At 40.7% G+C, this 13154-nt stretch overlaps 1 protein-coding gene across 1 annotated transcript; it reads left to right on the top strand.

Moving 5' to 3' along the window:
* The first annotated feature begins 4153 nt into the window (after positions 1–4153).
* Positions 4154–5148, top strand: LOC147854702 (thylakoid lumenal protein (Mog1/PsbP/DUF1795-like photosystem II reaction center PsbP family protein)). The gene has a single exon (XM_087331783.1). It carries the CDS (start codon positions 4232–4234, stop codon positions 5066–5068), a length of 837 nt encoding a protein of 278 aa, XP_087187909.1. The 5' UTR covers positions 4154–4231; the 3' UTR covers positions 5069–5148.
* Positions 5149–13154: the final 8006 nt, after the last annotated feature.

The raw sequence follows: 13154 nt of genomic DNA, 5'->3' as shown, positions 1-13154 counted from the left end.
AGTGATCGAGATTCCAAGTTTACTAGTGACTTTTGGACTCAGGTCTTTAAGAAACTAGAAACTACGTTGAGCATGAGTTCCGCAGATCATCCTCAGTCTGATGGACAAACTGAACGAGTTAATCAAATTATTGAGGACATGCTTCGAGCTTATGTAGCAAAAACCCCTTCTAAGTGGGAGCAATACCTTCCTATCTTAGAATTTGCCTATAATAGCTCTAAACATACATCCACTGGATATAGTCCTTTTATGTTGATGTATGGTTTTCAGCCACGTGCCCCAGTTGATGTCACGATTCATCGTGATACATTAGACAGTACACGCAATTTTTTGCAAGACATGAACCAAATGCTGCATATTGCCAAAGAAAATGTCAAGACAGCTCAAGATCGTGCTCGATTTTATGCTGATCAGGATAGACGTCCTCGTGCATTTACTATTGGTCAAAAAGTTTTTTTGCGTGTCCCGACTGATTCTACGTCATTATCTACGGGCAAGTGCGCTAAGTTAGCCCCACGATATTGTGGCCCATTTGAAATCCTTAAGCGAGTTGGGTCATCTGCTTATCACCTTGCCTTACCTCGTAACGTTGGTATTCATCCTGTTTTTCACGTCAGTCGTCTAAAACCATTTTTAGGCTCTGGTGATAACACCATCACAATCCAAGATCTTGTAACATTAGAGGATTTTTCTTACAAACCTCATGTTCCTGAACGAATTCTTGATTCTCGTACTAAACGTTTACGTTCTAAAGAGATTCGGCTATTCAAGATCAAATGGATGGATAAACCTATTGATGATGCCACATGGGAACGCGAGCATTCGCTTAAGGCACAATTTCCTCACTTTATATTGCAAGAGTGCAATCTTTTGAAGTAGGGGAGTATGTTATGTACACATAACGTTGGTGAGGGTAGGTCACTAATATTTACATTAGTGAAGGGCATGTTCACTATTATTAAAAAGGGGACTAATGATTGGATAGAATGAATGATATGTGCATGCACTATCATGATTTAGACAACCAATGAATAGAGAGCCTTTTAGAAAGGCACATCTATTCAAGGGGCCTAGGAAAAGGTATAAATATGAGGCTTAGCTACCCTCATAGAAATCACGTCGGAAGGCTGTTGTCGTAGACACCGGTGGTGCGGGCTAGGCTTTCGTCTCGACGATCGTGTTTATCTCTTCCAAGGTATTAGTCATCCTAATATCCGGCGGTATGGGACGTCGGTGGTAGGTTGGCTATGTCTAGATCATAGCTCGGGGGTGGTCGGGTGGAACGGGTTCTTCTATCCAATCTATTTTCTTCCTTTTTTCTTGATTTGGTCTATTGATTAGTAATAGACTCTTAACAACTATGGTCTGGCAAACAACCGACCTACAATAGGCTCTGTATATTCGGATGTGAAACCTACTCGTTCATCCCCAGGGACAAAAGGACGAAGCTGGCACCCCGTGCAACAAAGTGCATATTTCTCGGTTATGGAACTGATGGGGACTTCGGCTACCAGCTATGGGACCCTGAGAACCGGAAATTGATCCGGAGCAGCAACGTAGTCTTCAATGAATACTCTATCTTCTCTCAACGGAACCAACAGAAAATAGTTGGTAAGAAGGTATCCTTCAAAGATGTCAGCACTGTCGTAGAAGGACCGACCTTGCAAATGGGTGTTCCGATACAAGTATGTATCCGACTCAGAGAAACCCAAGTACAAAGCTCGGCTTGTCGTGAAAGGATTCAAACAAGAATACAGGGTCGACGACGATGATATATTCTCACCAGTAGTCAAGATGACCACCCTCTGACTCCTACTAGGAGTCGTGGCGACAGAAAATTTAGAGCTCGAGCAAATGGACGTAAAGATAGCATTCCTACACGGAGATCTGGAAGAAGACATATACATGTCTCAACCGGCAGGCTTCACGGCAACGCGGGAGGACAATCACCTCGTATGTTGACTAAAGAAAAGTCTACATGGCCTAAAACAAGCGTCGAGAATGTGGTACCAGAAGTTTGACTCCTACATATGGCAGCTTTGATACAACAGATCAGACTTCGACCCATGCATGTATGTTCGGCAATTGGCCGACAAGTCAAGGATCCATCTGATCCTATACGTCGACAACATGTTGATTGCAGGGAGCAACCAAGTAGAGATCGGTAAGCTCAAGTGCAGCCTTCACGCAAAGTTTGCGATGAAGGAACTCGGACAAGCCCGACACATACTGGGCATGAGGATAGAGCGAAATCGGACGACTAAAACTCTCCAACTCTCCCAGTCCGAATACATCCGCAAGGTGCTGAAGTGCTTCAACATGGAGAACGTGAAGCCAGCACCGACACCGCTTCCAACGTCGATCAGACTATCAAATAGAGACTCTCCTGCAACGGACAAGGAGAGAGATCTTAATGGAAAGATACCCTACGCATCAGCATTAGGAAGTATCATGTACGCAATGGTGGTGACCGAACCCGACCTAGCCTATGTCGTAGGGGTGGTCAGCCGGTACATGTCAAACCCAGGAAAGAAGCATTGGGAGGCCGTCAAACACATTCTTAGGTATCTAAAAGGAACCACGGATGCACAGCTGACTTTCAGACTGACAATCTCAGCCGAAATCGAAGGCTACACCAACTCTGACTATGCCGGGAACACGGACAATCGAAAATCGACATCAGGTTACATCTTCACCTATGGTGGTGGTGCGATATCATGGAGGTCGAAACTTCATGAGTGCGCAGCTCTATCTACCACAAAAGTCGAGTATATAGCAGCATTGGAAGCAACGAAGGAAGCGATCTGGCTGCACCGACTGACTGCCGACTTTGGAACTGCAAACCGAATAGACCGACCAGCGCCAACTATCTATTGCGACTTACAGAGTGCAATACACCTCATCAACAATCCCGTCTACCATGCGAAGACGAAGCACATTGAGGTGCGGTATCATCATATTCGGGAGCTCATGACCAAGAAGAAACTCGAAGTCCAGAAGCTCGAACTGAGGTGAACATCGCCGATTGCCTGAAAAAGCCACTCCTAGATCAACGTTTCGGAATGCTAAGGACGAAGATGGGGCTATGACAAGCGACCAAGCAGAAGAAAGCCAAACGAGGAGCAGAAGGTAAGAGCTGACCGACACTCATACTATACCTCTGTCGACTCGACCACTTGCCGACAGACTTGTAACATAAGATCTAGTTAAATTTGTAATCTAGGTTTACGGGGGAGATAACCCCAAGCACTTGTACATGCAAGAAAGAGTAGTCCTTTTACGGGGGAGTTTGTTGGCATAAAAGGCTGACTCCTTCCAAATTGTATCCGTCCGAGTGTGAACTCGTTAATAAGTTAGGGCTTAGTATATAAGCGAATACCTAACATTGTAATGAGTGATGACAAGTAGAGTATCGTATCTCTGAGAAAGAACAAAGTAATAAGAAGCTTTCCATTAAAGCTCCATCTGTGTAAGCCTATTCTATTTTCTGTATGTGTTGTTTGTTGTTCAATACCGACTACAGATCCATACACGTTTCCGCACATAGCACTCGTACTCACAGTGCTTCAACACTATCATCAAATCGTATGAAAAAATGTCACTTCAAGTTTGGTGACCACCAATAAAAGGGATGACTCATTATTGGTAACCCCCTCCTATTGGAGTTAAAAAAAGATGTAATCAAAATATGAATTGCGTAACGTCAATAAAAAGAACAATGTGATCCATAGGTGATCAAAGTCGGTGTTGGTTGGGAATCAGGATAAGAGGGCTCGAACCAATATGTGAGACCGAGACACACGCAAAGCTTAACAAGACATCCAAGTGAGCTTTTTCTTACTCATCTTACGCGCGGCCGAAGGTCCATCCGCCAATGTGATGTCCGCCCAAAATCGTGGACATATCATGAGATTGTGTGTGTTGTGTGCGTGTGAAAGAAAGGCTAACAAACAAGCAAACAAAAGATTTGAGGAATAAAGAGAAGAAGAAGAAGAAGAATTGGATTTGGAATGGATGGATGGATTGGATATATCATATACAGATACATATATGATATATGATATGTGTGTTATGTGTGCAGGCAGGCATACATATGGTTAAATAGATGAAGAGAGCAGCAGATTTAGCAGAAGAAGAAGAAGAAGAAGAAGAAGCAGCAGAGTTTCACAGGTAAGGCTATATATATATATATATATATATATATCTAGATCATCATCTTCCTCCTTCAGCCATGGCTTCTTCTACTTGGGCCCTCGGCTCCTCCCTATCTCTGCTAAAGCCCCCAACTGTAAGTGACCAAATCTGGTGTGGCCGCAATGCATCACTTCACCATCGCCATCATCACTCCACACTCGTCATCAGAGCAGGCTCAGGAAGTAGCGGAGGCATGTCGGATCGCAACGATATGAAAGGCATAAACAGAGCAGTCACAGCTGCTGCTGGGGCAGCGGCAGCCATTTTACTAAGCTTTTCTGGTGCCATGGATGGCTGCTCAGTGGCCATGGCCATGGCGGCGGAGGAGGCGGTTGCAGCGGGGGGCTTCTACGAGTATTACGGCACGGCCGCGAGCGCATCTAGCTATGGCGGATTCGGAGGCAACGCATCGAAGAAGGACACAGCAGAGTATGTGTATGATGTCCCGAATGGCTGGAAAGAGAGGCTGATCTCCAAGGTGGAGAAAGGCACCAATGGCACCGACAGCGAGTTCTTCAACCCTAGGCGGCGAGCCGAGAAAGTGTACCTCACCTTCTTGTCGGGATTCAGCCGTCTTTCGGGCCGAGACACGGTCCTCGGGAACCTCGCCCTCTCGGACGTAAACCTCCAGGACATGATCTCCTCGGCCGACAACATCCAGGCGGCCGACCGCACCGACCCCGCCTCGGGCCAACTCTACTATGATTTCGAGATCGATAGCCCCGTCGCCCATTCCCTCATCTCCGTCACTTGCGCCAACAACAAGCTTTATGCCCATTTTGTGAATTCCCCGCCCGCCAATTGGGCCACCGATGCCCCCGTGCTCCGCCACATCCATGACTCCTTCACCACCTCCGTCGCGCCCCGCGATTGATCTGTGATGTGTACATCCACTTCATCGTTTTGTATGAAACTTCTACATATATATATATACATGTACTTTGAGATTGTCAAGCCCCTCCTGACATCTTACATTGGTATGGTTTGTTTTGCTTTCTTCTTGTTTTTTGTTTTTTGTTTTTGTTTTTTGTGTTTCTGAATCAAACAAAACAAAGGCATTACATGCTGCATATCACAATGTATGTGATTCATTGCCCCTAGGCTTACTTGCCCTTGGGGGGTGTCATAGCCTTTTCTTCTCGATCGTTGAATCAGGCAAAAAGGACTAGATCCTAACTAAGATATGAGAGCTTTCCTCGAGAGAATTCGGCAAGAAACATGGATATGAAGGATCCTTTGACAAAAAGCCAAGCATATAATGGTCTCTTGAATCTCCTTATTTTGGTATTCCATCCCTCATGTCCACCCATTTGGCCACACCCATTTGGTATGCTTCACATCACATATGGTCACACCCACCCATGTCTCTATATATGTAATCAATGTCTTCCTATAATTAATTGTCTCCAATATACTTACTTCTTGCACAGGCATCATCCAACCATAAGTGTGTAGTCCTTGCATATCTATGCAAGTCAAAAGATATGAATGTAGGAGGGGTGTCATTACAAATGGTGAGGGCTAGTTTGAGATGAAGGTGAATTTTTACCCAATTATTCCACATTGTTTTCATTCATAAATCCATCTTGCATCGAGTGAAAGATAGGCAAAGATGAGTGATCATTGCGTCCACACCTTCCATTCTCATTCAATGTCATGTGATTAGAAATAAGCATATTCATGTGGCCATTGAAGCAATATTGTATGAGCGTGGATGGTATCATCAATGTCCCAACAATTGTAGCGATAGCTAATAGATGAGCTTCTATTAGCTATGATATATATGGCCTCTTATTTAAAATTAACACTCTTCTAGTTTAGCTTTGATACCACTCTAAGACATCAATAAAATAAATCCTACATAACATGGTAGGGCTTTCCTCCCAAGCATCCAATATATTGTCATCTTCCCCATGTCCTAGCTTTGACCTGTAAACCTTCATGCAACACACAAATATCATGTTGGGACTACCGTGGTCCTTACAACTCCCCCCGTTGGGACATAATGAGGCATTGAAATCCCCTTGGCCCCCTAGGATCAAAGGATTATGATCATCATTGATTTCTTTTGAAGCCTCTCCAAAGGTTGAGCTTATATCCTCCAACATCTCCTACCCAATCTTAACCATTCTTTATCCTTATGCCGAAACTTGATATAAAACCTAGATCTCCTATTTGGTGTCACATTGGAATATACATCTCGACTAGCCAATGGTTCACCTCAACCATATCTATCAAACTCAAGAATCTTCAAACCTCTATCTCTAAATATTTAAGATACTCTAAACTCCATATTTTGTTTGAATGTGGTAAGTATCTATCGTACACCATCCCTACACGCTTCAACCACATAGGCAAAGGTGTTGGTATCGGCCAAGTGGCAAGAAAGAAGAAAAACAAAACAAGAGGACAAGAAGTAGGAAAACAAAAGGGAGAAGACACTTAGGTTATGGCAATTAGGACAATAATGAAATCTCTCCAATTATCAAGATATATAGTCTTGATTACAAGCACTAAATATTTTGTGACCTCGAATTCCAAATTTGATTGAGGATACTCTTGATATATTGATCATTTGGGGTGGGGGACATAAAAGGTTGGGTAAATTTACAACGAATTATGTGTATATCCATCTTATTAGTAGGCACACATGGATGGTGGATTGGATTAGGAAAGAGTAGGGAATCAAGAGGTTTGATAGCGGATGGCAAAGGGTGGTGCCATTAGGATAGAAGTCTTGTATTCCTTTCAAAGCAAAATTATTTATTTGACAAGCATGGTGGCTTGATTACCGGTAGGTGTTGCCTTCCAACAATGGAATGCCTATTTAAGCACATGTTATTTTTGTACGGTTGTGGAGGAACACAAACCCCATAGATTTATTAGTTGTCTGGTAGCAAGACCTATTTGAACATTCATATTGGGGGTATGGGGATTTTCTAACTAGGGTATCAAAATCCCCTTTCCAAATGATTTTTGGTCAAGGTGAGATTTGATCGCCCCATTCAAAGTTTCCATTTGTGTTTGAGTTTCTGTGGTATTCATAATTATGGCATAATTTGTGGATGTGGAATGCAAATGTTTTTTATGCTTAATATAGCGTTCAAAGATCAACTAGATGTTTGTAACATTATAGGAAATCATGCCCAACAATTGTATTCACTATTATAAGATAGCATAATGAAATAGGTCCACCTAGAGGAATTAAGAAATAAGGGATGCAATGGTCAATTAGATGGGATTCGCTTGATATTACATCCCCATCTAATGTAGTTATATATTTTGTAGGTAACATAATTACTACTTCTAAACAAAAAGAGACATATAGGTATGAAAAAGGCCCAAGTGTAATAAGAAAACTATAAAGTCACTTTTTACCATTTTTGAAAGTTCTCCTCAGTCTCATTAGCTTAAGAGCTAGTGGTTTCTTTATTAGTCTATAAGGTCATGCCTATAACACTTCTCTAAACAAGCATCTAAGTTGTCATTATTCCATCTTAAGAACTTAGACTAAGGTGTAGGACATTGTTAAGACATATTGTAATGCAAGTTAAATGGTTTTCCTTACATTAAGCATATTATGTAATCGTTTACTACTTAAACATGTCGATTAACATATTTGATCATATTGTTTTTAGCTAGAGCCTAACATTGAGCTTAAGGACTATTAAGTAGTATTACTTCCAATAGGTTTATGAACGGTTGGATACTTGTGCCTATTGGCATTGTTGGAATTAAGGTAAATGTCAATCCAACCTCATCCAATGATACATGTGTGAGGAACACCAATAGAAGGGATTGTAACATGAGAAATAAAGAATCTCAAATCTAACATAGAGAAATGTTATATGGAGAGCCATAACTTGGTTAAAGATATTCTAACCTCTAGAACTACAAAATTAAACATCTTGGCTAATAAAAAAGCCCATATGAAGAGTTGTAATCCTATGCCAAATGCTTCAATGTACCACAATCGGGGCATCTTTTGTTGAAAGACTACTCAAGTTCTCATCCTTCTATATCCCATTTAATATGGATTTTGGATTTTATTCAACTAATGATGAATCTCTATCTACAATTATTCCTATTTAAGAAACACAAAGAACACATATGCCCACTCTTTATTAGACTATTCACTTGCTTTTAAAGGTGCTATATCATTATGGTAAACACTTTTGCCTTCCATACATTAGTTTACATATTGATTGTTGAAGTTTTGGGTCCTAATCTTGTTCTACAACGCCTATTGATTCTAGAAAATTAACCAAACATCTGTATATTGGAATGCATGTTGTATCAATGTACACATAGAATCCACATTCCCATAATGATAACATACTTAGAATTGACATTCCATCTTCTACATGTTTGCACATATATTGTGCGGGTTGCAAACTCATGTTTGCATTGAGTTCTTTTGATTAGTAGTGCCAATTGGATCAAAATGGATTTCAATTATGGTGTCCAAGAGCTCATAGGAATCCATAAATCTTGAAGTTTCACAATATGTCAATTCATCTTGTTGAACATGCCTTTTGAAGGTTTTGGGGGGCATGACATCACCCTATGAAGGATTGCACTTTTTCCACTACCACTTGACATGAAACTCACAATTTTTAGTTTAATCGTCATCGTCTCTTATGTAATTTCCCCCTTAATTCCTAGTTGTCTAGCAAGAACAAAACTTCTACAATTAGACCATGCCAAAAAATAGAGTGTTGCCTCAACAAATGAATAGCACAAGATACACGGGAAGAAATATATTATTTGTGTTGAGCATAGCCCATAAGCGCAAGTATGACAAAGAGATGATAAAATGAAGATATACACTCATGTGCCCCTAAGGGAGCACAAATATAGCTTGGGGACTAGAAGTGAAGAACCGACCTTTAACCCTCTTGCAACGGTTTGTTAGGTCTCTAATCCTAACATTATTCTCAATGTACATTGTATTATTGTCCACATATAGTACCAAACCCTTGGTTGAACCACATAGATTTGTTGAGCATCTCAACACTTTTTCGCTTGAAAACATGATCATAATCATAATCTTATTCTTCTGTCGAGTTCCCATAACCTTGCTGCTTGCATATTAATCTGTGCAACATAATAATGAAGAACCCATAAGGCATAGATATACCTTGAGTAGTGCAAAATGAACTACTAAGGGTCATTGTATATAATAGACCCCCAAATCCTAGTGCTTCGGCATTTAGCAGCAAAATAAACAAACGACAAATGGTTGTCATAGAGAGCTTATACTAACCATTAAAAGCACGGGAATCAGTGTCAACTCAAAGGAGGAAATAAGGAAAATGGGAAAAGAGGGATATCAACATAAATGTGAATATCTATAAATGAAAAGAATAGTATAATAATAAAAATAGCTTAATAGCTTAATGATAGGGCTATCAATTGTGCAAAAGAAGATGCAATGTGTAAGTCTTAGTTTTATGGGAAAGGAGTATGTGAGCATTACTTCAAGTCTCACTATTAAAAAAGGGAGAGGATGGCTCATTTTGGGGTTCCAACTTTTGATATTCATTGTTTTGGACGTCTTCATTTCTAATTTTAGGGTTTCTTCTTCTTTTGTTTTACTTAGAGTTTTACGGTTGGGAGCGAATGAGTGTGAGAGTGGAGTTAGTCCACGTCTCCTTCATCTTCTTCTCTTATTGTTTTGAGCTTTTGTTCACCACCACCAAGCCATAGTAATGGGTGGGCATGTTCGAGGGGAGAATGCAGAGTTCTATTCATCGATTGAGGAAGGAAGCTCAAAGTGGCACGGAGTACCCCACATCAACAAGAAGCAGTATAACAATTGATCGTAGGCGGCCCACCGAACACCATGAAGTTTGAATCTTCATTGATAAATTAACCATTATTACCTTTTGTAAACACTTATTGTAATTGTCATATCAATCATTTTGCCATTTGTAAACCTGTTATAAACCAAAAAGTGATTTTCTTGCTAAAAAACTTGTGGTTTGGTCTTAATCAAGGTTTGTTGTGTTAATCTAGTGCGATCAACCTTGTTCTTAGCCATTCGAGTGTTGTGGTGAGAGAGAGAGAGAGAGAGAGAGAGAGAGAGAGAGAGAGAGAGAGAGAGAGAGAGAGAGAGAACAAAAGATATATTAACATCTTCTAAGATCAAATTTGGCCCATGAGATAATTGATTACAACAAAATGGGAAGTGTACCCAATCAATGAAATTAAAAATAAAATAAACATAGGTAAAAGAGTTACAATATTGTACAAAAGATGTTATTGTGTAACATATTCTATAAAGGAAATGGCTATGTGCTAGAGCTAGTTTCATTACTATCCAAGCCTCTTGAAAAGGAGTGGGAGATCGAAGGTTTTCAATCTAGGAGTGGCCCATGGTCCCGATGTAAAAGATATCCCGATCATAGCTTCTAGGTGATGTAAATCACGTTCCCTATCCTACCTTTGTGATTGTCTATGCATCCTATTAATAAAAACTACTAGTTGAAAAAAGCTTCTACTAGCGTAGGGGGTAAAGCGAACTCTACTCTAATGATGTCATGTGGCATTGTCGAATTGCTTCCGAGCTGACATGATAACATCATCACCAACAGTCTCTCTATCTGCACATACATGAAAGGTGGTAGCCTTGGAGCCCCAACCGTTGATGCATACATGAGGGAAGGGGTCACTAATGAGTCAACAAGCCACCCCTTATTTTGTGGCTCTTTAAAGTATGTGTGGTGGCATTGTCCCTCTAAGAGTGAGAGGCGTGCATATCCTCTTGTTAATCTATCTTTGGTTGCTTGTGTCATCGAAATTTACCTGAGCGAGCACTAAAAGTGACTACAAGATATACATATCATCCAACTACCGCAACTAGTCTATGAGAGAGTGTTAGGTTACATTTAGTCCTAACCTAAGAAAATGTGTGGAAGATAAGGACTTTAGTTTCACCTAGATTCACGACCAATCCTCTTTGTTTGCAAAAGTCATCTAAGGCATTAAGGTGCCTTTGTAGGTTGTGTTCAGACTCAAAAGAGTAAATCTATATCGTTTGCATAGAGCAAGAAATTGACTTGTGTACCCTCAAGGACTACTTTGTTGCCTCCCTTACAATCAATAAAACCAGTTATCTCATCAATGTAGATCCCAAAAAGAGTTGGTGATAGGGGACAACCTTGTTTTATACCAACGGTGCTATGTGAAGCAATTGGATAGGCCATCAAGTCATCATACACACCTAGAGACTTGCTTATATAAAGAATAAATGGCCCAAATCATGTAATTTGGTATCTCTAAGCTTGTAAGTTTATCAAACAACTACTCTCTAGGGACTATGTCAAAGGCTTTGTAGAAGTCCACAGAACAAACAATGTAAATTCCTCTTGCGAGCCTTGGTTTGGTTAATTAAGCATTTAAGTGTGAAGATAAGGTCAATAGTAGAGAAGGCTCGTCTAAAGTTGGCATGTTTGGGTGCTGTGAGACTTAATGTCTCCAGATAATCATTGAGCTTTGCTTCCATTACTGAATCATATAATGTAGTGAGCATATGACCAATCATAATGGTCCTATATGTATTTGGGTCCATGGGGTCCCCTCCTTTACGTATAGGGGTCATTGTGTTCATGGTCCATTGTGGTGGAAAACCCTCCACAAGGGCAACATTGAAGATTAGAGTGAGAAAAGGAGCTCATGTGTGATCCATGGACTTTTTATGTTGTAATTTCTTTATGACCTTAGTGACTCTAGAGGTTGTGAATAATGTCCCCATGGTAGGTTGAGGTGTAGAAGGCATAAGAATGGGTGGGTAGTTCATGACTTGGTAAAGTCTCTTTGTATATGTGTGCCAAGTGTTGGGATCCTCGATGGGTATTTGTGGTCTTGGTTCCCATAGTCTCTTCCATGCAATGGCACAATCATTACTCATGATCATAGGGTAACCCAATATTGAGATGCCTTATGACGTGTCAACTTGCGTGTTTATTTGTGAGCTTGTACTAAGGTAATAGTACCATTAAGTCACGATACTTTAAGTTTTCTATATAAGTCTCTACAATCCTCATCATACCATCTATTCTATGGCAGAGACCCTACTCTACCTTGATTGGAGTGTTTTGTGTGTGGGAAACTGCTAATTGTTGTAGAATGAAGGATGTGTGTAAGTTGTGTAGTAAGATTCTCTAAAGGAAAGGAAGAATCAAGAGAGGAGAGATGAGCTTGAACATGTCGAGATTAAATGCAAGAGAGTCACTCATGTATGAAATGTGTTGTGGTGTGATGGCTTGGTTGAATGAAGTTGATGGTGTTGGAGATATCACTTTTTTATTTTAAGAAGCTATGGTTAACACCAATAGGGCATGGGGCCACCCGAAAGGAGTTGTAGTTGACCACTCTCATCACTTGTGTCCCAACGCCTTGTCTCACATCGCAATGCATGTGAGCTAAGTCACATGGAAGTGATGGTTCGAATGGTAGACAACAGGATGGGGTCTAACATGTATCAAGAGAGTCTAGTGAGGTCGAATTGCAATGCTAGCAAATGAGCCTTCGACTCTACGAGCCCTTCGACTCGAATCAAATCACTAAACCGACAATGCCATTTCGCAAAGTGAGGAAGTTACACGACGCAGCCTATAAAGGGAGCGGGTTTAAATATTCTTACAAGAAGTCCTCCCTAGTTTAGGCCACTCTCTCATCATCTCATACTCTCTCTCTCTCTCACTCACTCACTCATCATCTCACTCATTCACTCACTCACTCACACACACACACTCTCTCTCATCATCTCATCATCTCCCAAGGAACTCTCTCTCTCATCATCTTCTCATCATGTGGAATGGGAAAGGGCTAGTTCTGTAATTTCTACGATCTATGTATGTATGTATGTATGTATCTTTATTTGTTTGTAATGTTATGTTATTACTTACTTACGTATACATACATATTCGTTGGAAAGGGAGAGATTTAAAGTTAGT

Source organism: Azolla caroliniana, unplaced genomic scaffold, assembly GCF_043228905.1.
Source record: "Azolla caroliniana isolate FFs.n. ecotype wild unplaced genomic scaffold, voAzoCaro1.0.p SCAF_15, whole genome shotgun sequence".
NCBI lineage: Eukaryota > Viridiplantae > Streptophyta > Polypodiopsida > Salviniales > Salviniaceae > Azolla > Azolla caroliniana.
Note: the sequence above shows the minus strand (reverse complement) of the source record. Positions and strands in the feature narration are given on the sequence as shown.

Excerpts from the sequence above, each read along its gene's own strand:
- LOC147854702 (XM_087331783.1), top strand. The coding sequence starts at position 4,232 with ATGGCTTCTTCTACTTGGGCCCTCGGCTCCTCCCTATCTCTGCTAAAG.